This window comes from Cyprinodon tularosa, unplaced genomic scaffold, assembly GCF_016077235.1.
Source record: "Cyprinodon tularosa strain WSP-4 unplaced genomic scaffold, ASM1607723v1 ctg26, whole genome shotgun sequence".
NCBI lineage: Eukaryota > Metazoa > Chordata > Actinopteri > Cyprinodontiformes > Cyprinodontidae > Cyprinodon > Cyprinodon tularosa.
In genome coordinates this window covers 2,821,937-2,843,019 of record NW_024038961.1, presented here as the reverse complement: position 1 = coordinate 2,843,019, position 21,083 = coordinate 2,821,937, and the positions used below count along the sequence as shown (strand labels likewise).

General features: G+C 41.2%; 1 protein-coding gene and 1 pseudogene across 3 annotated transcripts in view; both read left to right on the top strand.

Annotated features, from left to right (window-relative positions):
• The first annotated feature begins 1,869 nt into the window (after positions 1-1,869).
• The window catches only part of ahdc1 (AT hook, DNA binding motif, containing 1), a 33,644-nt gene continuing 14,430 nt past the window's right edge, over positions 1,870-21,083 (top strand). The window contains exons 1-4 of one of the 3 annotated variants that reach the window (XM_038288703.1): positions 1,870-2,027; positions 2,127-2,332; positions 18,003-18,181; positions 18,422-19,713. In XM_038288703.1, the coding sequence (XP_038144631.1) occupies positions 18,526-19,713 (1,188 nt within the window). In that variant the 5' untranslated portion in view covers positions 1,870-2,027; positions 2,127-2,332; positions 18,003-18,181; positions 18,422-18,525. Of the gene's footprint in view, positions 2,028-2,126; positions 2,333-18,002; positions 18,191-18,421; positions 19,714-21,083 lie in introns of all 3 variants that reach the window. The other 2 variants (XM_038288704.1, XM_038288702.1) reach the window with 2 other exon arrangements.
• On the top strand, positions 14,524-14,632 carry LOC119785975 (annotated as a pseudogene).

Sequence of the window (21,083 nt, the reverse complement as noted above, 5' to 3'; positions counted from 1 at the left end):
TTGTTAGAAAACTTCAATACTACTTATAGTCTTATTTCAACTCAGTTTTATTATATTACACCAATTCACAACATGGAGCTTTTGAGAGATAATTCAATCAAATCACATAGACAGACTGATTCCTTTTTATATGTAAGGGAAGCCTGCTGATTGTATCCAGTCATTGACTTTGCAGGATTTGTTCCTCCTAAATGAGCATATAAGACCAGTAGATATTAGCATGCATTGTGTCATTGACTCTTTAGCAATCCCTCACACTGAGCATGCATGCAGCAACAGTGGAAAGGAAACACTTCATTTCAACAGAAAGAAACCTCCACCAGAACCAGGTTCAGTGTGAGGTCGGTTTCCTTGACAGAGCCACTTATAATGGAGCTAGTTTACTATTACCCCTTCTAACAAAAACAAAAAACAAAAACCAGTGCTTTATGTGTGCCTAGGCAGAAGGCCAAACAGCTCTGAGACAATTTTCATGTCAAAAAGAATGAAAGAGAGCATACAGTTAATTTGCATTAAATGCTGAGCCCATAGCTATGTCCAGAAGAGAAACATGAGTAACGATTGATCAAATTACTTTGAACAGAAAAAGCAAAGAGAACACAAAGTTAGTGGGTGAACTAACAAATAAATGCAGAATTGGAAAATATCTTAAAACAGAATGATGAAATATTTCAACACTGTCCTTCTTTCAATCAAATCCAAGCTTTTGTTGTGTGTAACTAATAGCTGAGTTGTCTGCCAGCAATTGTATAGCATCAATGAATTTAGTGTTACCAGTTGTCCCTCCTTGGGGCTATGGATCGTCATCACTATAAGCCTCTTGGCTGCTTCTTAGAATATTGCTCTTATTGTCCAACCTGTCAATTTTTGTGGACAGACAAAATTTTGCAAGCATGCAGTTGTGCCCTACTCTGCATATTGAGATGAACTGAACAGTTTATCAGTGATAGATTGGAGACCTGCTCATAAATGTGCTGACTTGTCTGGTGTCTGGTCAACCAGAGGCCTTAAATATAGAGGAAATGATGGAGAGATTGGATGCAGGTGCAGAAATCAGTGAACAGCTGTGAGCAAGAGCAACCTAGGGAAAACTTAGGACAACAAAACAATTAACACAAAGGGAGCAAAACTGGACACAGAGAGCACTTTAAACAAACAAGGAAAATATACTAACACAAATCTTTAAGATTAATATAAAAAAACCTGAATAAATTAAGCAAAATAAGCTAACATCTTTCTAGAAATAACGTACACATATAAACTAATTAGGAAAGACCTCTCAATGTAAAATGAAAGAGGTTAGAAAAAGCTACCGGTAATTAAAACCCAAACGCCAAAAGGATCCAACAGTCTCTATATTTTATTTTTAAATTTGTTTTTCAATGTGTCTTTTAATTTGTATTTTCTAAATTAATAATATTATTTGAGTAAATATAAGTAACAGTTTTGAGATTAGATCTTTACAATTTTCTTTTATAACCTTTCAGGTTGTCACATAAGAGTTTAGTTGATATTATCGAGGGGTTTGTGGTTGCATCATGGTCAGGGAATGGGGATCCTTGCATAGTTTTTTGTTTTTGTTTTTACAATGACTAATATTTGGTTTCTGGATTAAGCTCTTAAAGATCTAATACTTGTTGGTACAGTTGCCTTAAAGGAGGGCATACATTCTACAGATGTTAATATTTTGTAGGTTGTGTATAATACAGGTAATAAATGACATTATATAAATTAATATGGTGTACTTTTTCTATTTGATTCTCTTGTAAGCACATAAAAAAAAAAAACTTCAACTACATTTCCCACAAATCTAGGTTGTTGGAGTAAAGCGAGCTACGGGTGCCCGCGTGGTTTTGACAAGCAGGCACGTTGGAGAGGCTCAAACGGAGACTGGGGCGCACCAGAGAAGGAGAGCAGGAATTGCAGAGGTACAGGCGCGCGGGCGCACGGTCATTTTCACCCTCCCGCATACCGGGGGAGTCCCACATCTGTGCCTCCACCGGAGCGCAGGCGTTTAACCAGGCTTTGTCAGTACCTCCACACGGAACCAGACTCTAACAGAACCCTTTTGCTCCCTGTTTTTTACATTTCTCCCCCTTTTGTGTTTTTTCCTTTCCCATATTTAGCGGGTGCAGACGCTGATGGTGAGCCAGAGGAGCGGCTCTTAACATTTAAGTGGGTGGACGGTTCCTCCAGCCGAGGCGCAGCGGAGGAGCTCAGATGAAGCGGGGACACGACGCTCGGTGACGGATCCCAGACCCGGGCGACAAGAGGGACTGATCCCCGCTCCAGCCAGCCTGCAGCCCCGCCAGGATCTCCCTTATACCAGGGGGTGAGTGTTTCATGCAGATATACTCATGGAAACGCTGCCGTCCACTCATCCAGCTGTGCCGCGCACATCTGGCAGCGCTTCAAATTGAGTTTTTTTTTCTCTTTTCCATTTAAACAAGTCAGCGCCGTTACCTGCCGCTGCTCTGCATGCCTCCAGCTGATCTGGGCTCAACTGTAGGCATGCATGTGTAATAATGATGTTGAAACGCGCACACCGTGATTGTGCGCACAGTGAACCCTGCATAACCCCACCTGTTTTTTGTTTGTTTGTTGCTGTTGTCTTTTTATATTTACAATAATCTCACCTATTTCCCGCATAGCTGCATAGACACTGTGAGCTTTTTGTTATGATGTCTGTCTCACTCCATAGATTTTACCTGCGTTTAATTGGACGTTTCAGACTCACATGAGTGAATCGCGCCAGATGTTTAAACCCAGATGTTTGTTTTTACATATAAACAGAGGGGAGGGGGATACATCCACCCTCCTGTCTAGTTGGACAGGACACATCAGCAGCAGCAGCAGCAACAGCAGCAGCTCATCCTGCAGTGGTGATCCAGCCAGTGAGTTTGGATACTTATGATTCTGAGCTCTGATCTGTTTTTTTCATTAAAAAAAGGAGAAGAAAGAGTGCAGAAGACAATGCCAGTGTCTGTGCAGTGACAGTTGGTTATTTATGGGCCCCTCAGAGACATGCTCAGGCTGCCCTGGTGCAGGTGCTGTTAGTATGCAGAGTAATGCTCAGTGTGTCTGTCTGTCTCTCTCTCACACACACACATACACACCCCGTCTCACGATCTGAGTCACTGGGTAAGGACTTAGTTCTCTTATATTAGCAGTTAATGAATAATTTCTCCACACTGAATGTTGGCATGAAAGGGAAATGGCTTTACCTTGGCATTCAACTGCTGTCTGTCAGACTTGTCTTGAGTGTGTTACCTTGTGTGTGTGTGTGACAAACAGAGTGAATGTGAACAGCTTAGACCTATTGTGCTTCCTACCTGTGCAGCGGGGCTAGTTGTCATAGCAACGGCCTTGTAGCTCCGTTGATGTTCCTCCTGTCCTCATCGGCAGGGTCAGCTCACCTACCACACCACATCTCGTCTCAAATCTACCTCTGAGTGTGTGTATCTTTGTGTGTGTGCTGAGAAGTAGCCTTTGTTTGCACTTTGCTGCAGTTGGAAGCCGTGTAGGTTGGCAGCACAAGGAAATCAGTGTGTGGATGTGTGTGGAGCTATGCATGTGTGTGCGTACAACAGTGTCAAAAAGATACACCCTGCCGATATGACAGTCGACAGCTCAACCAATCACCTGTCTTCCTTTCTCTGCCTATCAGTGTGTGAGGTTGTCACAGCCAGGGACCCTCTTTATACAGATATATGGAGATAGAGAAGGCAGAATGGACACATGCATGCATGCATCTTGAATGTATAATCATGTGGAGATACTCACTGATTGGTACGGTATAGATCCGCATTCCTCATATTTCCTTCAGGGTTTTTAAAGGAAGTTTGGTGCCAGTTTAAGTTTGATGCAACCTGTTGAATGGTTGGATTATGATGCATGCATGCATTATTTCTTAATGGGAGGATTGTGGATCTCAGCGTCACTATCAAAACACTGACAGAGCCATTAGACACCCATCCATTGTCTCAGCCTGCTTATCCTTGCAGGGTAGTGTGGGGGGTGCTGGTACCTATCTTCAGCGGTCATTGGACAGGTCAGCCATGAGACATAGCTTTAAAAAAAAACAAAAATGCATTAAGAACTTGAGATTTTCCAAACAGAATTTCTTCGAATTCTGTTTGCATTGAAGTACAATATGTTGTTTTTGTGCTTTTTATTTATTTATAATATCGGACTGAGTGAAATGGTACCAGGTTCACACAGTATAATAACCTTGAGTAAAAATAATATGATTTTTTCTGCTTTTGCAATTTATTTTAATCAAAAACATGCACCACTTACTTCTATTCAAAATTTTAAATAATAGCAAAGAAAACATTTTGAACATTGCAATTTTGTTTCTTTAATTTTAACCAAATTCTGCTGCTTCGCTATCTAGCCTTAATCAGGCACTAAATTATGCAGTAGTTTTTAATAATGTTAGGCAATATGAACCTATGATTTTATCACAATATGTTGTTATATTTGATGTGATATAATTTAAAATTATAAGAAAGTGTTGATAACTGTATTAGGTAAATACCATTCCCAAGTACACTTCTGTAGGACATTTAAAAAAATCTGATTGTATCGCTAAACGGCACAAAATAACAGCTTTACACTATAGAATTGAATTTATTGATATGTATTGATGGTTAACTAAATCGCTAAAAGTCAACAAATCCAAATTTCTGTTATGATGACAAAATCCTACACATTGAATGAAGCCGTAAATGTCATCCGTAGTATTTAAGTGAACTTGATGTGTTTCATAATTTACTGTCTAGTTGTCTTGCTCCTTGTAAAATAGCTATGGGACAGTTTGTGGGTAAAATGTCAATAGCTACGTTTACACAGACACAAATAATCGGATTGGAAGTCTGATCAGATCAGAAATGTTTTCTGGAAATCTGTCAGAGTGAAGATTTTAATCCGATTTGGTCTGATCGGAATAGAGGTGAATAGAGAGAGGTGTCTTCTCTGATCGCTGTTCCGATTGTCCAATTAAACACCCATTCGGATTTTTGGAGAAAGATAATCTCCACTGCGTATGTGTGCAACCTCAGCTGGATGGTTTTCTGCCCTTTTTTCCAGATAATTACACAGTCGCGCACATGCTTAAATGATTTAATCTGTTCAAATGCTTGGTATATGTATACTTGCCTCACAATTGGATCCTTTCATTTAGTGTCCATGTAAACTTTTAATTTCCAACAAGAAATGTTGTGCCATGCTGCTCCTAAGTCATTTCAATCAGAGGCCAGGGAAAGTTCCTGGATTACTACCACGTTCCTTGCCCATTTGCAGCATGGAACAACACAGTGTTACCCCTCCCTCACCTGTTGCTACCCCACAATATTTGGAAAGCTGGCTATAAGTATTGTACAACATCTTTCTTTGGTTGCAAAATACCAATCTATTTGAATTATTTTCTATCCATAAACCACTGTTAGGTATGAGTGTGTGTGCAGTGTCTGTATAACCCTTTGATGGAATGACGACCTGTCCGGGGTGTGCCCCGCCTCTCATCCATGATCGCTGGAGATAGACCCTCCAAGGACAAACTTGTAAAAAATGATGAGTGGATAAAGGCAAGTTGACAGTCATGGTGTGTAAAACTCAAAGAGCATCACAAACAACTCTTTTTAGAAACGCCGGTTTAAAACAAGTTACCAAAATGGTAAGTCGTGCCACTTTGAGCCTAATAAACCAGCCAACTTTAGTTTGTTAAAATTGTCAGTCTATGTGGGAAAAAAAAACAGCCAGAGGGGTTTGCAGAGTAAACAGTGTGCACTTGGAAATCACTGCTAAATTTGAATAATTTCTGTATTTTACCTGAATTCTATCTATCAAAATATAGGCACAAATTATACCTATATCCCTATTGTACTTGCAATAACTAGTTTGTTTCATTATCTTTGCAGGAGTAGGAATAATGGTTGATTTTATGTTGTAAATAAAGTAACCTGCTCATGTTAAAGACCTTTGTTTGACATTTTGCTGTAAAAATGGAAGTAATATGTTGATGCCACATCATATTAGGCTCATACTGGTCCTTTCCTGACACGAGTATCATTTTAACAAGCAGACATTAGCCACTTAATTAACCAGCTTTTGTACAGTCACTAGTCAGCTGCTTAACAAACATGCAGCTCATACATTTCCAGCTTTAGTAATATTATAATATTATTAAATATTATTGCTTTATTTAAGAGTGATAGGTGCTGTTGTTTTAGTTTTCACACCAGTTTATTTGCTTCTCTGTCTGGTAACTGAAAGAAGCCTTTAGTAGCTTTCTTTCAGTCAGCTGATCAGCAGTGGCAAGCAGCAAGTTAGGAAAGGGGAGGACTGGTGTCTTTAAAAGGATTTAAAATGGTAGGAACCATATGAGAGAAACCTTTGTGATTTTTAAACCATTACGTTTTCAAATCTTAGTGCACCTTGCTCCAAATAATAATTGTACGCCTTACATAATATGTAATATCTAATATAAAGTTGTAGTGATCTTTTCCTGTCCAATGGTAAGCAGAAGTCTCAAAACGCTCCTCTTATTCTTATGGATTTCTCCTAACTTAAATTGGGGAGTTTATGTTTTTATGGTAAATTGTAAAGTTTAATTTGAGCGGTTTTTAACCAGCAACTTTATTTTTTAAAGTCGAAATTTGATATTTTAAGAAACCAAAGTTTTACTGATTTGTGCTTGTTTCTTGCGATGCATTCAGCTGTCAGACGACTCCAAGAGAGACGCAACCATTAATGTTCCGTAAAACGGCTTCTCTTAATGTTTTGTAACAGGATATTTTTCGAGTATTTGACAACGTTACTTCATTTCTACTACTGGCTACATTCTAAATTTGCCCATAGGGTCTCAAAGACCCATCTTTCTTGCTCCGGTTAATCCAAACGTCACCTGGAGTGAAACGGCATTCGCTGAAGGCAGGTAAATGCGGTTCATCTCCCACTCACACATGTACACACCGATGCACCCACACAAACACACGTTCACAGCAACCATTTAGTGTTAGTGTAAGCAGTGTTTGTATGCTCCATTCTGTCACCTCCCACACGATACATTCATAAAACGGCTCCTCGGCGCCAAAGGCAGTGACTCAAAAAGAAGACGTCTCCCCCTTCTTCTCCCTCTCCTGTTTCCCTCTTTTAACCTCTCTGCCCCCGTATATCCGTCCTCTTTGTCAGTTCCTTCCCATCCTACTTATTTCCTTTTTCCCCTACCTATGTTCCTCACTCTCTTCGTCTCCTTCACCTCCTCTCCGACCCACCCCCCCAGGCAAAGCTGGTTGCAGCCGGTTTGAGTCTGACAGCGCAGAGGAAGCTGCGACCTCTCACCTCTGGAGGGATGGAGGGAGGCAGCGGGAGAGGGATGATAGAGGGCAGCGGGGATGGATGGATGGAAGGGGATGGAGGGCGGCAAGGCTGCAAGAGGCGAGGGAGAGGTCAGCGAACAGGAGGGATTTGCCAAGGAAAGAGAAGAGGAGGAGGAGAGAGATGGAGCTGGTGTGGAGGGAGTGAGGGAGGGTACAGAGAGAGGTCAGGGAAGAGAAGGGGTGATAAATGATGAGCGAGTGGAGGGACAAGTTGGGAGAAGATACAGAGCTCGTGAGGACGAGGAAGGCTGGGAAAAAGACGGGAGTGTGAAACGGCTGCGTACCTCCCTAACAAGCTGGACAGAATCAGCTCAATTATTAAAGAAGAGCGAGAGATGGGGAAAACACGCAATCACGCTTCTCAGCGTCTGGCTTTCAACACACACTCACCCATTTGTAGATCATTAGAATTTACAGTCTGTCTGATTTTGCGCCTGTTGCAGTGTTTTTTTGGGTTCCGCTCTACGAGCATTCATGAGTCTCGGTATGTGTTTTTTAAAAACAATGAGTCAGAGGATCAGCAGAGACCTCACACATACACAAACAAATATTACAAGCCAACTTGATTGCCACCATCAGTGTTGTCCCATCAGTATGAGTAGATAATCAGCGCACTAAGGGGTCTGTCTATAAATCCCCAACTCGCAGTTCTCACCTTCACCCTCTCCCTCCTCTTCCTCCTTCTTTTTTTTTTTTTTACCTCCTCCTCTGAGGAAGTGTATGCCCCTGAGGGACTGAAGGGATTCACTACCTTCCAGGAGCGATAGAGATTGTGTGTGTTTGTGCATGAGAGTGAGGAACACATACTTCCTGATGGAAAGCGAGTGAAAGCAGGAGGAAGGAGGGAGTGGGAGGTGTGTGTGTTTGGGGGGGAAGGAAGAGATAAGAGTGAAAGACAGAGAGTAGTCAGGGAGAGGGGGGCGGGGGGGATGGATGAATGCACTGCACAACGTGTGAGTGTTTGTGCATGCGAGAGAGAGAGAGAAAGGGAGATGGTTAAGAGATACAGAGGGACAGTAGAAGTAATAATTTCTCAGAGTGTGGCACAGATGTGTGTTCTTGCGTCTCAAAGCGTTACTTTGCCTCACTCAGGGCTCAGGGCCAAGAACCAGGAGAGGTACGGTGAGGGTGGACCGCAAGAGCGCGTGCCTTCTCCTGAGGTGTGTCTGTCGGGGTTGCGGCTGACGAGCTGTCAGTACCTACACTTGGAATGTTCACAAGGCGGCCATTGTTGTTCAAACAGCCAGCAGCCTTCTCCTTGGCAACGGGCGCTGCTGCAGTGTTTCCCACAGCAACTGTGGAGCAGGAGTATGGAGGAAGGAGGAGGAGGAGTTGGGAAAGTCAGGGCCGCAGCATGGGGGCCCCTGTCCAACAAGCTGGCCTCAAGGTCTGAGCGTTTGTAGGGGTCCAAGCATCTGGTTTGTGCGTCCTGTGTGTGTGTGTATGTGTGTGTGGTGTATATGTGTTTATGTGTCCCATTCTTGGCCTTATAAATGTAAAATAAAAAAAGAGCGTTGTGAACATTTATATATAGTTTTTTGATCATATATGTTTTTGTGAAAGATAAAGCACATCTCTCTTTTGTTCTCCTTTAAAATGCTCAGAAGTTTGAACAAAGTCTTTATAGAAAGGGAATGACATTAAGGTCTCCTTCTTATTCATAATAACTTTAACAGAAAGATCTTAAATATAAGGAAAATCAATGAGAGGATTACAACTTTTCATCAGCTACAGTCAGTAATACTAGAAGGCAAAGTTGCATCCTCGACACCAAGGTATATATTATTAAACAATATCAAATGCAATTGGATTTACACAAAAATACAAACATGAACACCAGTTGAAATGATGCAACCTTTATTTCCATTGCTGCAAATTTAATATAAAACTTATCATGGGTAGTAATGTTGCTATGAATCTCTTATTACATGTAGTCATACAGTTATTGCCATATGTGTGATGCAGAGAGTCAAACAGCAATGCTGTGCTTTCAGGCAGCCATCATAAAATCTTAAGCTTTACAGAAATACAGAAGTCGGCTTGATTACTTTGCTTTCAAAATACGATCAACTTGGTCTTCCGTATATAGTAAGGAAGATAAATGTGGGAAGCCCAGAGGAATTCTCCCCATGAAGCTTCCAACTTAGCAACTTTTTTGTCATTTTTAGTGAATTTTCTGGCTCCTCTAACAACCTTTTAAAAGAATAAAAAACAGGCAATGTGTCTGGAGACTTGTGTTATTTAAAGGGAATTTCTCGTTTACTATTCAAAACGAGTACCATCGAGGTCACTGCACTAACATCAATTACTTTCTTTAGTTTTGACCTTTTTTGGACAAATCAGGTTGTTAATGTGGATTGTTTCCAGAAAGAATAATATATATTTAACCAACTACTACTTATTTTAAGTTCCTTTAGAAAAGTAAAAATAAAACTTTATGACAGTATATTTTATGTTCTTCTAAGCATTTTTCTTATTTTTTATTATTGAAATGTATATGACCTTATTCACCTCTTCTGCAGCACATATTACAATTACATGCCTATGCAAATTAGTGATGATGTCATCTGGTGATTAAAAGAGCTTTGAGCTTCATTTACTACTAAGAAGTTAACAATTGTACATAAAATCTGGAAGGATCCCGTCATCGTAAGCAAAATTAAAAGATATGTCATAAGATAAATTTGAAGCAGTTCTGAAGCCATCACTTGTTAACACATTAGTGTCCATAGATACCGATGCCTTATCATGACAACGCATGTTTTTAACCTGTTAACACAAAATTGAAAGCGCAAGTTAAACATATTAAAAAGCCACTTCTGAATTCAGTTCTGAATTCTATTAAAATGTCAACCCTGATTTATAATGGATGAATTTATAATCTGCTTGAATGCATTTGTGATAGCTCTTTTACCTGCTAACAGTCACTCTGAAGGACATACCTTAGCTAACAGACTAGCATCAGGTAAAAGAAAAAAAAATTGTAATATAAATTGAGAAAATCTGTACTTTTTCAAGCTTCTTTGCTAAAGCAGTTTAATATTGGCTGGGTTCTATGCATGCATAGAAAGCAGATATTGTTATTTAGGTCTGAGCTGCTGATATCAATATTCAATATCCAAGTAAATTTTCAATATGATCGATATTTTCTATATCCATATTGTTTCTATTCCTAACCCTACCTTAGTAATAGATCTATTAAATAGAAATAACAGTTAATGCTGCAGCTAATGTTTATTTTGCTAATAGATTAATCTGTTGATATTTTTCATTAAATTATTAATAACCTTTTTTTTTACAGAATCAAAAACAGGTGAAACTGAAACTATTCAAATTAAAGAGTTCTGGATAGAGCATATTGATGTACATTAAAGGCAAAATACTTATATGGTTTTTTTTTTACATTTTTGATATAATTACTGCTCTGAGTGGGTTCCTCTCTCAGCTAAAGCCTTGTTTTGGAGTCTCTATACTTAGATTAACAATTAACAATCGCATACTAAATTAGTTGGCAATTATTTCAATAATCAATTAATCACGATTTATCAGATTAATTGTTTCCGCCCTTACAGCAATAATGATAACAATGAAAGATAATAATAAAAATCAGATTTAATAATAATAACCTGATGGTTGAAAAATTTTAGCTTGTTACTCATTTTTTCAAAGCATTAAGAAAGTACAAAACTGTTAAAATATATATTTTTTAATGTATTTTTGTGATTCAACTACAGGGAGCTTCATCAATAAAAGAGAACAGCCCATTACTGCCCAGAGCTAATTAAAGGAAACCTAAGCAAATGGTGCTACATAACTGTTCCTATGCTCTTTTTTTTTTTTTTTTTGAGTATAAATTTTGACCCAAGTTTTACCCTTGTGTAATCTGTTTCTAGCTAGCAGTAGGACAGGTGTTAGTTATCCCAGGTTTGAAAAAAATGTAAATGGTGTCATGTTTAAACAATGGCACTTGTGAATCTCCCCCTGTGGAGTCCTAGCTTTTAAGGTTTCCTATAACTGTCAGAGCGTGATTTCTAGCATCTTTTTTGCACTGCTTTAATATCTTTTTGTAAAGGGGCAATGAAATCCTGGGACGATTTTATCCACTTAACTGTTGCTCGTGAGTTGAATATCTTGGCTTTCAAAGTTTAATGTGAGTTTCCTACCCTTTCTTAGATATATTCATATCTATTTTTTAGAATTAAATATGTCTTGTAATTCAGCAAGTGTATAACCTCTTTTGACAAAGAGCAAGCTCGTATAAACATATTGGAGGTATCAGTAACTGTCCATTCATCAGTCGTGCCTTTATTGACCTGATTTCTTAGATATGGTTGATTGTTTTTCACCTACATGTGTTTTTCTTTTCTTATTTTTTTTTTTACTTTGTTGCATCCACATATGCATGCTTCTTTCCCCCACTGGTATGGTTGTTGATCACATAACCCAATGAAAAAGATGGCCATAAGCAATGCCAGGAAACTGCCTGCAGGACAGTGAGGAAGAGCAGGGGAGAGTGCTAGGCTGAGTTGAAGATGAAGAAAGGGGTGTTTGGGGAGAAGGGGTTGTGGGAAAGAAACTGGAGGCGGCAGGAGAGGAAGACAAGTAGAGGGGTCTGAGAAAGGAAGGGGGTTCTACGGTCCTCCTTGCCTTAAAATAACTCCTGCATGCATGTTTCTGTGAAACAGATTGCAGAGAAACACTCACATGTGGGTGTGTTTCGGTGGTTGTGTTGGTTGAGGAGGATCCTGATTTTGTGTTGCCTTCTCCAGTCCCCTGCGTTCATCCTTGGATGAGTCGCCATTGTATCTGGTCCGTGTGAAGTCTGTTTAGATGTGCGTCTGAACGTCTGTCTGCTTTTTTGTTTGTCTGCACATATGGTTTATGTGTTGGTCTCTGTTGAGTTGTACGCCTGCCGTGCGTGTTTGTTGTGCGTGCTCGTGTCTGCTCTTGGCAGGAGATGCAGCACGCACACTGGTGATGGAGATCATTAGGAATTTCCTGCAGCTGGGGAGGTGGTGGTGGATTTCTTCGTCGAGGGTGGCTGGGATGTGAGCGAGAAGGAGAAGAGAGGTCATGGTGAAGGAGAGTGTGGGTGGGGGGGTGGCGGTTTCTTGTTTAATGTGTTGGTGGGACTCTGATATGTGTGTGTGTCCATGTGCTGTACTGCGGCTCCCTTAGAACCAAATGTGCAGAATAAGTCCATTCCTGCTAGTTAGCCCCTTTTAGCTTTTCTAACTTTCACCAATCAAGGTATACCAGTGTTTTCAAAATCTTAATATACTTTAATCTTCATTTTAATGAGATGCCATCAAAGGTTGCAGAATTTTGAGACTGCCTGTGTTTGCAAATTAAAGTCTGAAAGTTTTTATGTTATCAGCTGGAAGAATTCCTGATTGGAAGAAATATTAAATGGTTCCCAGTTCTAACGTTAATCTGATTCTGTGGACAGGGATTAAAGATTGGGGTGATTGCAAAGGGCCTCCAACCCTAAGAGTTAGCTTTGTACCTAAGGGAAGATGTCAAAATACCAGTTGAAATATGCAAGATCTCATTATATGTAGCAACTATAACAAAAGGGTTTGATTGCTGTGATGCAAAGACTTTTTTATTGATGATTTGGACATGGTATCAGCAATTTTTATCCTTATATTTTATAATGAAATGCATAAAAATTATTTTCTTTTTAGGGGTGACATTGGCGTTGAGTGCAGGAGTTTGCCCTGCGATTGGAGGGTGGTCAGTTCCAACCCTGGCTCTGGCTTTTAGCGTCGTTGTGACTTTGGGCAAGACACCTCACCTGCATTGCTTACTAATGGTGGTCAGAGGGCCTGGTGGCGCCAGTGTATGGCAGCCTCACCTCTGTCAGTGAGACCCAGGGCAGCTGTATCTATACTAGTTTGCCACCATCAGTGCATGACTGTGTGTGTGAATGGGTGAATGACTGAATGTAGTGTAAAGCGCTACGGGCCATTTACCATTTTTACTAGGTATTTGATACTTATTTTACATACTTTTTTTTTTATCGTTTCTGAAACAGCTTTCTCTTTCCCCCCAAAAAAAGAAACATCCTAAGTGAATGCAAATAAATATAAATATTAATGTATTTTGTACAAACAGTGCTTGAAAAAAAACTTCTAAATCCAACTGGTTTTATGTTGTTAAAATATTTAAAGCTCTAATTGAGATATATGCTGCATTATCATTATCACTGACATTAAACACCAAAATTTAATTATGTTATGTTGCCAAAATTAAATGGAACAAGGTCCAATCTAGAGGCTTTGGTTTGCTGTATGATTTTGCGATGGAGTTATTACATAGAGGGTTAGGTAAATTACCCTAAAATCTCTAAATCCAGAACCAGTAATAATAATAATAATAATGAATTATTTAATGTATGAACTAATGAAAACATTTAGATTATTTCTGGCAGTGTAGTTCTAATGATCGGAGGGAAAAGAACATATCTGCCAAAAACATTTCCCCTGAAGAATCAATACTTGTTCTATCTGCAGTCAGTCAATAAGTCAAAATATGATTGAAAGTCGATTCACTTCATTGATCACTAAGTGAAGAACATTATATTGACAAACTAAAACAAACTGATGGTTTTAAGCCTTTGTCTGTTAATTATTCTGATTTTATTTTGCGTACAGCTTTTATTTCTTATAGAAATGTTTATACAGATATTTTGAGTCATTGATAACTAGGATTCACTCTTGTCAGCTAGAGCTTCCAGTTTAACCTAACCTAATGTGTTAAAAGTTTGTGCAATAATAGCACTCAGAAACAGAAAAATAATTGATGGGTCGTAGTTTTTTCCCCCCAAATATCTTTTCTTTTGCTATTCAGTCAGTGAGGATGTATATACCCCCTTGTGTTGAACTCAATATGGCAACTCATGGTTCTTGACTTTAATGGGGCACTTATTTCACTATCATTAAATTGAAATGAGCAATAACTGAAATGGGTTTGACTATATCTTAAATATTAAAAACGTAAAGCTCAGTTGGAGTAATCAAACTTCTTTGAAAATAAAAACAAAAAAACAAAAAATAAGTTTCACAATAGTTGTGAAACCTATTGTGTGAAAACAAGAAAAAAAAGATTCGTAGTAGTTTGACCAATATTTTTTTAAATTCATCTTGTTTCTCTTCAGATAATATAAATCTTTCATTTACTAAAGATTTCCGTGGAGAGGAACAACAAGAGTTTACCCCATTTTTGGGGGAATGGCAGCTTAGTGGTTAGGGCATAGAGCCTAGTGGTTAGGGCATAGAGCTTGGAATCCTGAGGTTCTGAGTTCAAGCCCAACTCCCACAAACTGCAACTCTGGCTTTCTGACCCTTAACCCCCAGCTGCTCCCCGTGCGCCGCACAATGGCAGCCCACTGCTTCCCAAGGGGATGGGTTAAATGAGATCATTTCGTTACTCTGTACTTGTGACAGTGTTATGACAATAAATTCATATGCAAATAGCATGTCTCTGAAAATGATTATATACACCAGTATACAGACCATAATGATCAATTTCAACTTAACAATAACACATCAGACATGCCAACTTATAGCTGAAATTGCTAAGTCATTTTGTAGAAGGCTCTGCATCAAAACTTATTTGTGAGGCTGCAGACAGTCAGGGTGCCTATACTGGTTATAATATGCCTGGTATCTATGTGTCTGTCCGTATTCTTTAGTTTTTAGTATTTTGAATAAGTTAGAAGTTAAACACAATGGGAATGGGGTACAGAAAAAGGAGTCATTCAAAAAGCTAAACAGGATTTTTTTTATTTATTTGCTTGAACTGATGTGGCTTTCTCATCATGCAACACATCACTAAGTTGTCTCCTTCTTCTTCTGTTTTCCTCTGCAAACCTCTCACAGACAAACTTAAGTACCCACCAACTTGTTATGCCGTCCTCGGCCGTCACTGATGTCTCTCATTGCTGTGACGGGCGGATGCTGTCTGAGCTGCAGGTTAAAGTTGCATAAGGGTTGAGTTGATGTACAGGGAGCGGCATCAGGCCTGCTGGCCGGGTTTCCACGCGGTGTCACTTGGTCTCTGTGGACCCCTTGACCCACTTCCCCCTCCCCACACATTTCCCACCTCTTTTCTTCTCTTTCCTGGCCCTCACGGACACTTTCTCCATCTCGTTCCTCACTTTCATCCCTCTCCTTCTTCTTATCTGTCTAAACCTCTTGGAGCCCCCCCACCATCCCCCCTCCCTTTTCCCCACCACCTCTCTTTTTCCTCCCCTCCACCCCCCTCTAAACCCCCCCCATGCTGTTTCGGTGCTGCTGCCTGTCTCTTAGCAACAACTGCACACCCGTTAGAGCTCAGTGAGTGCTTTTACAAACACACCCAGGAAAACACACTCTTACATGTGCACACTCCTGTTCACGCACACAATTGGTCGCGCAAACGCGTGAACAAGCACACACGCACACGCTGGGTCTAGTTCCTCATTGAGGGTTTCTGCTGGCAGGCCTGTGAGTCTGCAAGCCTTTGTGGCAGTGAGATAGATGAGGAGAGAATAGATATGCTGTACAACTACCATCTACAGAGTCATTGCACCTCCCAGACTGCGTAACAGGGCAATTGCCCAAACTCCAAACTGGCAGCCTCTTGTCTCTGCACAAACACACTAACGCACAGGCATTCTGTGGCATGGTGTGTTGTTGCTGCCTTTCCCCGCATTTGCACAATAACACCAAAAACTTTTTTTATGAAGAAAGTGGTAAAAAAAAAAATGTATTAGATCAAAAGTGTTCAAACACTCCTCATGCCAGAGCTCCTTTTTTGTACAGAAGATTCAACAGATCATGATGTAGGAGCAGTGCATACCATCTGCGTTTTTTACTGAGACAATGTTACACCACTGTGTGTTCCAAAGCCCCAGAGCCATCCATGGGAAAATGCACCAAAGCACATTCGCTACGTATGATTATATTGGAATGGCGGCTGAAGTATGCCAGGAGTGCTTTGCCTAAACAATGAATCATAGCAGAATTGATTGGCTCGCATCTAAACCCTGTCAAAATGCCCCCTGCAGAGCCCAGAAGAGGGGCATTTGCATGTGTGTCTTTGTTTTGCGTGCGGGGAGCACATGCGTGCGTGAGCGTGCGTGTTGCGTCTGTCTTTATGTGTAAATCGGTGTGTGGGAGGACGAAGCTGCAGGGGCATATTTGCATGTGTGTGTTGGTATGTGTTGGAGAGTGACAGCGTGTATGTGTGAGCACATGTGATGCTGTGCTTAATTAAAGCATGTGCTCCTCTCCTTCGCTCACAAACTGGTCAGATGAAGCCACGATTAATGAGCGCAGTTAATTAGACCGGAGAGAAAGTGAGAACGGGAGAGAAAGTCAGGGAGGCGGCAGCAGGAAGGGAGTGGGTGATGGGGTTAAAGAAGTACGAGTGGTGTGTGTGTGTGCGTGTTCATCTCCATGTTTGTCTGTCCCAGTTGTGTCATTCCTAAGAGCAGCAGAGGTTGTTTCGCTTCATGCATGCAGCCCCGCACTCAGCTTCAGCAAAACACCCCCTCTCCTCTTCCTCAACTGACTTATCCTCTTCCTCCTGCTCCTCCATAACTTTTTTCCTCTTAATTTCCCTGTCTGCTTGTCCAGTCACGATTCTTTCCCTCCTATTTCAGTCACATCTTTCACTTTCCTGTGTCTTATGCAGCCCTGTCGCCTTTTCATACATTCCCACCCTTTCATTCTCTCACTTTCTTTGCCTCCTGCTCTCTGTCCTCCCTCCCTCCCTCCATAATCAGAGCCATATGTTGGAAAGGAAAGGCAGAGAGATCTGACAATGGACATAATTGTGTTGAATGTGGAGTGTGTGCGCTACAAAGTTAAGAGCCAACAGCGTGCATGCATATCTGCTCACAAATGTTGCAAGCCTTCTTGTGTTTGTGCCTGATGAGCATGCGTGGCCGCCAGCACATGTGGTCCAAGTCTCCTACTTCTGTTTCTTCCTCCTGTGTCCGTACTTCTCCTTCTCTCCGAGGTTCTGCTATCCCTCTATCACTCCTGTCTTTGTGTCACCTTCATCTCTACATCCTCTCAACACCTCGACTTTCACTCGCCTCTCTGCTTCCCCCTGGTGGCAGCAGTGTTTAAACATTTTTGTTTGCATTGCATCCCATAAGAAATCTGCAGTTTCTGGCAAAACATAACAATAACTGTACATGTGCCTTTTTTTCTTCCAGCTGTAATGACTGTATATTGTTTATATCATTTAGAAAGGTTGCGATGTAAAACATTTTCTTAGCTTGTTTGCATAGTATAAAAGTAATGATCAACACAACAGGCTTCAAGTACTTCCATATGTAGCAAAAACCTGCTATAAGATAGAAAAAATGAAAGAAGAAGTCAACTTAAACAATTTATACTGCAAGTCATCCTCCAACATAATTGTATCTGATGGGAGATGGTGCAGCCCTCTCTCAAATACTGATTCCAGTCTGGCCCAATTCAAGCTGTGACATCATGTACTAATCACTTATTCTCTTTCTCTTTGTGCTCCTCCTTTCCCCACATGCCTTCCCCTCCACCTTCTCCAACTTTCTGTCCCCTTTCTCCTTCTGTCTGTCTCTGTCTTCCTTTTCTTGCACTGTAGCAACCATGGGCAGAAGACAGAGGCAGGGGAAAGAGAGAGAAAAGTCTGTGAGCTCTCCACTGCAGTATTGATGACCCAATGATCCCCTGCAGAACAGAGCCAGTCAGGCAGACCGAGTCAGACTCAGCTCAGAATCAGAAAAACCACGGCAGTTTGGTCGGAGCAACCAACGGAGTGGGGTATGAATGGTACATGTGGTCTTATTTTAAAATATTGGTGTGTGGGTGACACATTTAATAGGAGTATTTCAGAGGAGCTTTTTGGCACCTTACCAAATACGTTGACAGTTTGGGTGGAAAAAGTTTAGGAGCAGTAAGAAATAAAACAGGCAGAGTTTACTAATTAAAAAAAATAAATCAAACTAAGGGATATTGGCATATTTTAACTCGTTTGGTCTCTGTCTTTATTTCTACCTTTAGGTGTTAAAGCTTTCTGCCCCTCCGAGCTGTTGAAATTGTCGTGCATAGACAGCTGAAACAATCTCTCTACATCCTGACTGAATACCTGCAGAACTGTTCACTGAATGAGTGGCTTGTCAGATCCTCTTCATTCAAGCCAAACTGGCGCTCCAACAGGTCTTGGGAAGACTCAGACTGAGAAGAAGGGTTGTGTTGTTGGACTGGAGGGACTGGAAAGACCTGAGTGCTGGACAGGGGAGCTCACACTCCATGGGGCATTCCAGGATCCCTTTCTTGAAGGACTGGCCCTTGTGACCTCTGACATTGCCCCCACCTCTCCGTCCATCCTGGAAACTGGTGCTTATCTGCAGGAAAGGCTGGGGCACTCCACATACCTGCGGAGTCACTCTGAGACCTGCATGACAGCTGAGGTGCACACCTTTTCAGAGACTCTCAGAAACATGCAAACACATGTAGATCCAGAAGTGGATGCAGAGGCTTTCTCAAACCCACACATGGACAACTGTGGACTTGTGGAAATCAACAATGGCACAGATTCTATAGACTCAGAACTCTGTAAAACTCTCACACTAGAGGCCATGAACACAACTTCACCTCAGACTTTGCCTTTGGCGATTGGCAATCATCCTGCTCCTACCAATCCCCTGGAGGCCCCAGCCCAGACTGTTGAGTTTAATGCACCCTTAAACTATGGTTCAGTCCACTCTGAGCCTAACCCAATAACGGATTCTTCCTCTCTCCCTGTGGAGACAGAGAAGAAGTATGCACTCCGCAGCTCGGGGCGTCCTCGCTTCCCCTTGCACCTGCGCAAATCATCTCGCCTGCATAGAAACATGGAGGATGGGGGAAAATTAGGAAGCAGAGACCGAGGAAGAGAAGAGGAGGAGCCATTAGAGGAGAAGATCTGGAGGGTAAAAGAGGAGGAAGTCACTCCTGGTGTTAAAGAAGAGCATTCTTCTGTTGAGGCTGTTCTACCGGCACCTACCTACCATAAAGACAACTCTCTTACTCCTCTTGAACCTAAACCTGCTCCAAAACCTCTTCTTAAACCTGGACCAAGACTCGGGCACAGACCTGGACCAAAATCCAGGTGTAAGCCTCCTTTGAAATATGTGCATAAAGCAGCTCCTAAGAGCATTTTAAAGCAGCGTCTGGCAGCACAGGCCCTCCGCCAGTGTGCTGCCTCTCCTCTTTCCTTTGAATCTGCACCTTTGTTGGCTACGAAGGAAGAACCTGATGCAGACTTGGGGGTATGTCCTCCCAGCAACAGCAAAAAAAGGCGTTATGTTGGTGTAAGTGTATTAACAATTATAAAAAAAATTGCCTTGCAAAATTGCTCCTACTAAAGGAACCTTTGCACAGTTTGAGGCTTCATTCTACAAACGTCACTGTATTTTATTGGGGTGTTTTTTAACAAATAAAAGCTCAAGCATTTGTACTCAGCCTTCGAAGTCAATGCTTTCTGGGCCAGCTCTTTGCTTTAATGCTAGATTTAGTCTTTCGATCTCCTGCACCATTACCCCCATTATACCAAAATCTAGATAAGTAAATTTTTCTTAAAACAAGTGCAGTGTTCTTGAATTGAGCAGGTAAGTGAAACACTTTGCCAATGGTACAAGACAATTTAAATTTTAAATAAGAAAAAACAATTGAGGGTGTGCTTTGGTGGAGCAGTGGTTAGCGCACACCACCCATGTATGGAGGCCTTAGTCCTCGACGCAGACAACCCAGGATCGAATCCCACCTGTAGTCCTTTGCCGCATGTCTCTCCCCCTCTCTCATACCCCCTTTCCTGTTAGCCTACCGTCCATAAAACAGCCACTACTGTTGTAAAAACAATTGCGTTGTCTTATTTTAAGTGCATACTATGTAATTATCTTATTTTAAGAGTAAAATACTAATTCTGTTGGCAAATCATCTAATTTACCTACTCAAATTAAGAATAAGTACATTTAATTTAAGAAATGTTGACTAATTTCTAGATCATTTTTGCAGTGAGCTAACTTGTGAACAGCACTCCAAAATATAAGTCTTCCATTGAGGCACGAACTCTCCCCCAATATGAAAGGGGTAAGCCAGCTTAATCTGGTCAAGAACCATAGCCTCGAACTTGGAGGAAGTGTCTTCTTCCCTGCTGCTTGGCACACAGCTGTGAACCGCTCCAATTTATGCTCTAGGTCTTGGCAGAAGAGAGCAGACAGAACCACATAATAAAAAAGCAGAGTTGAAATCTGCTGTTCCAAAAACCAGAGCCTCTCTGGTCCTTGGCTGTACCTAGAAGTCCTGTCCATAAGCATAAACAGGACTGATATATAATCTTATAATGGGGCTGATGCACCAGTCTGTTGTGAAGAGAGAGCTAAACCAAATGGCAAAGCACTCAGTTTAACAGTTGGTTTAGGTTCCTGTCATCACCTATGGCTTATCATTTTGGATTAAAGGAATGAGATACTGGACAGAAGTGGCAGAAATATGCTTTCTATGCAGCTGGGCATTCACTTGGAGATTGGGTGAGCTGCCTGATCATCTGGGGGCAGGTTCCTCATTAAGAGCTGAGGTGACTCAGTTCACTTTGTAAGACGCCCCTTGGTTGCCTCTTGCGGGAGGTGTTCCAGGCATGTCTTACAGAGAGGGGGCTCAGGGGACAGACCAGGACTCGCTG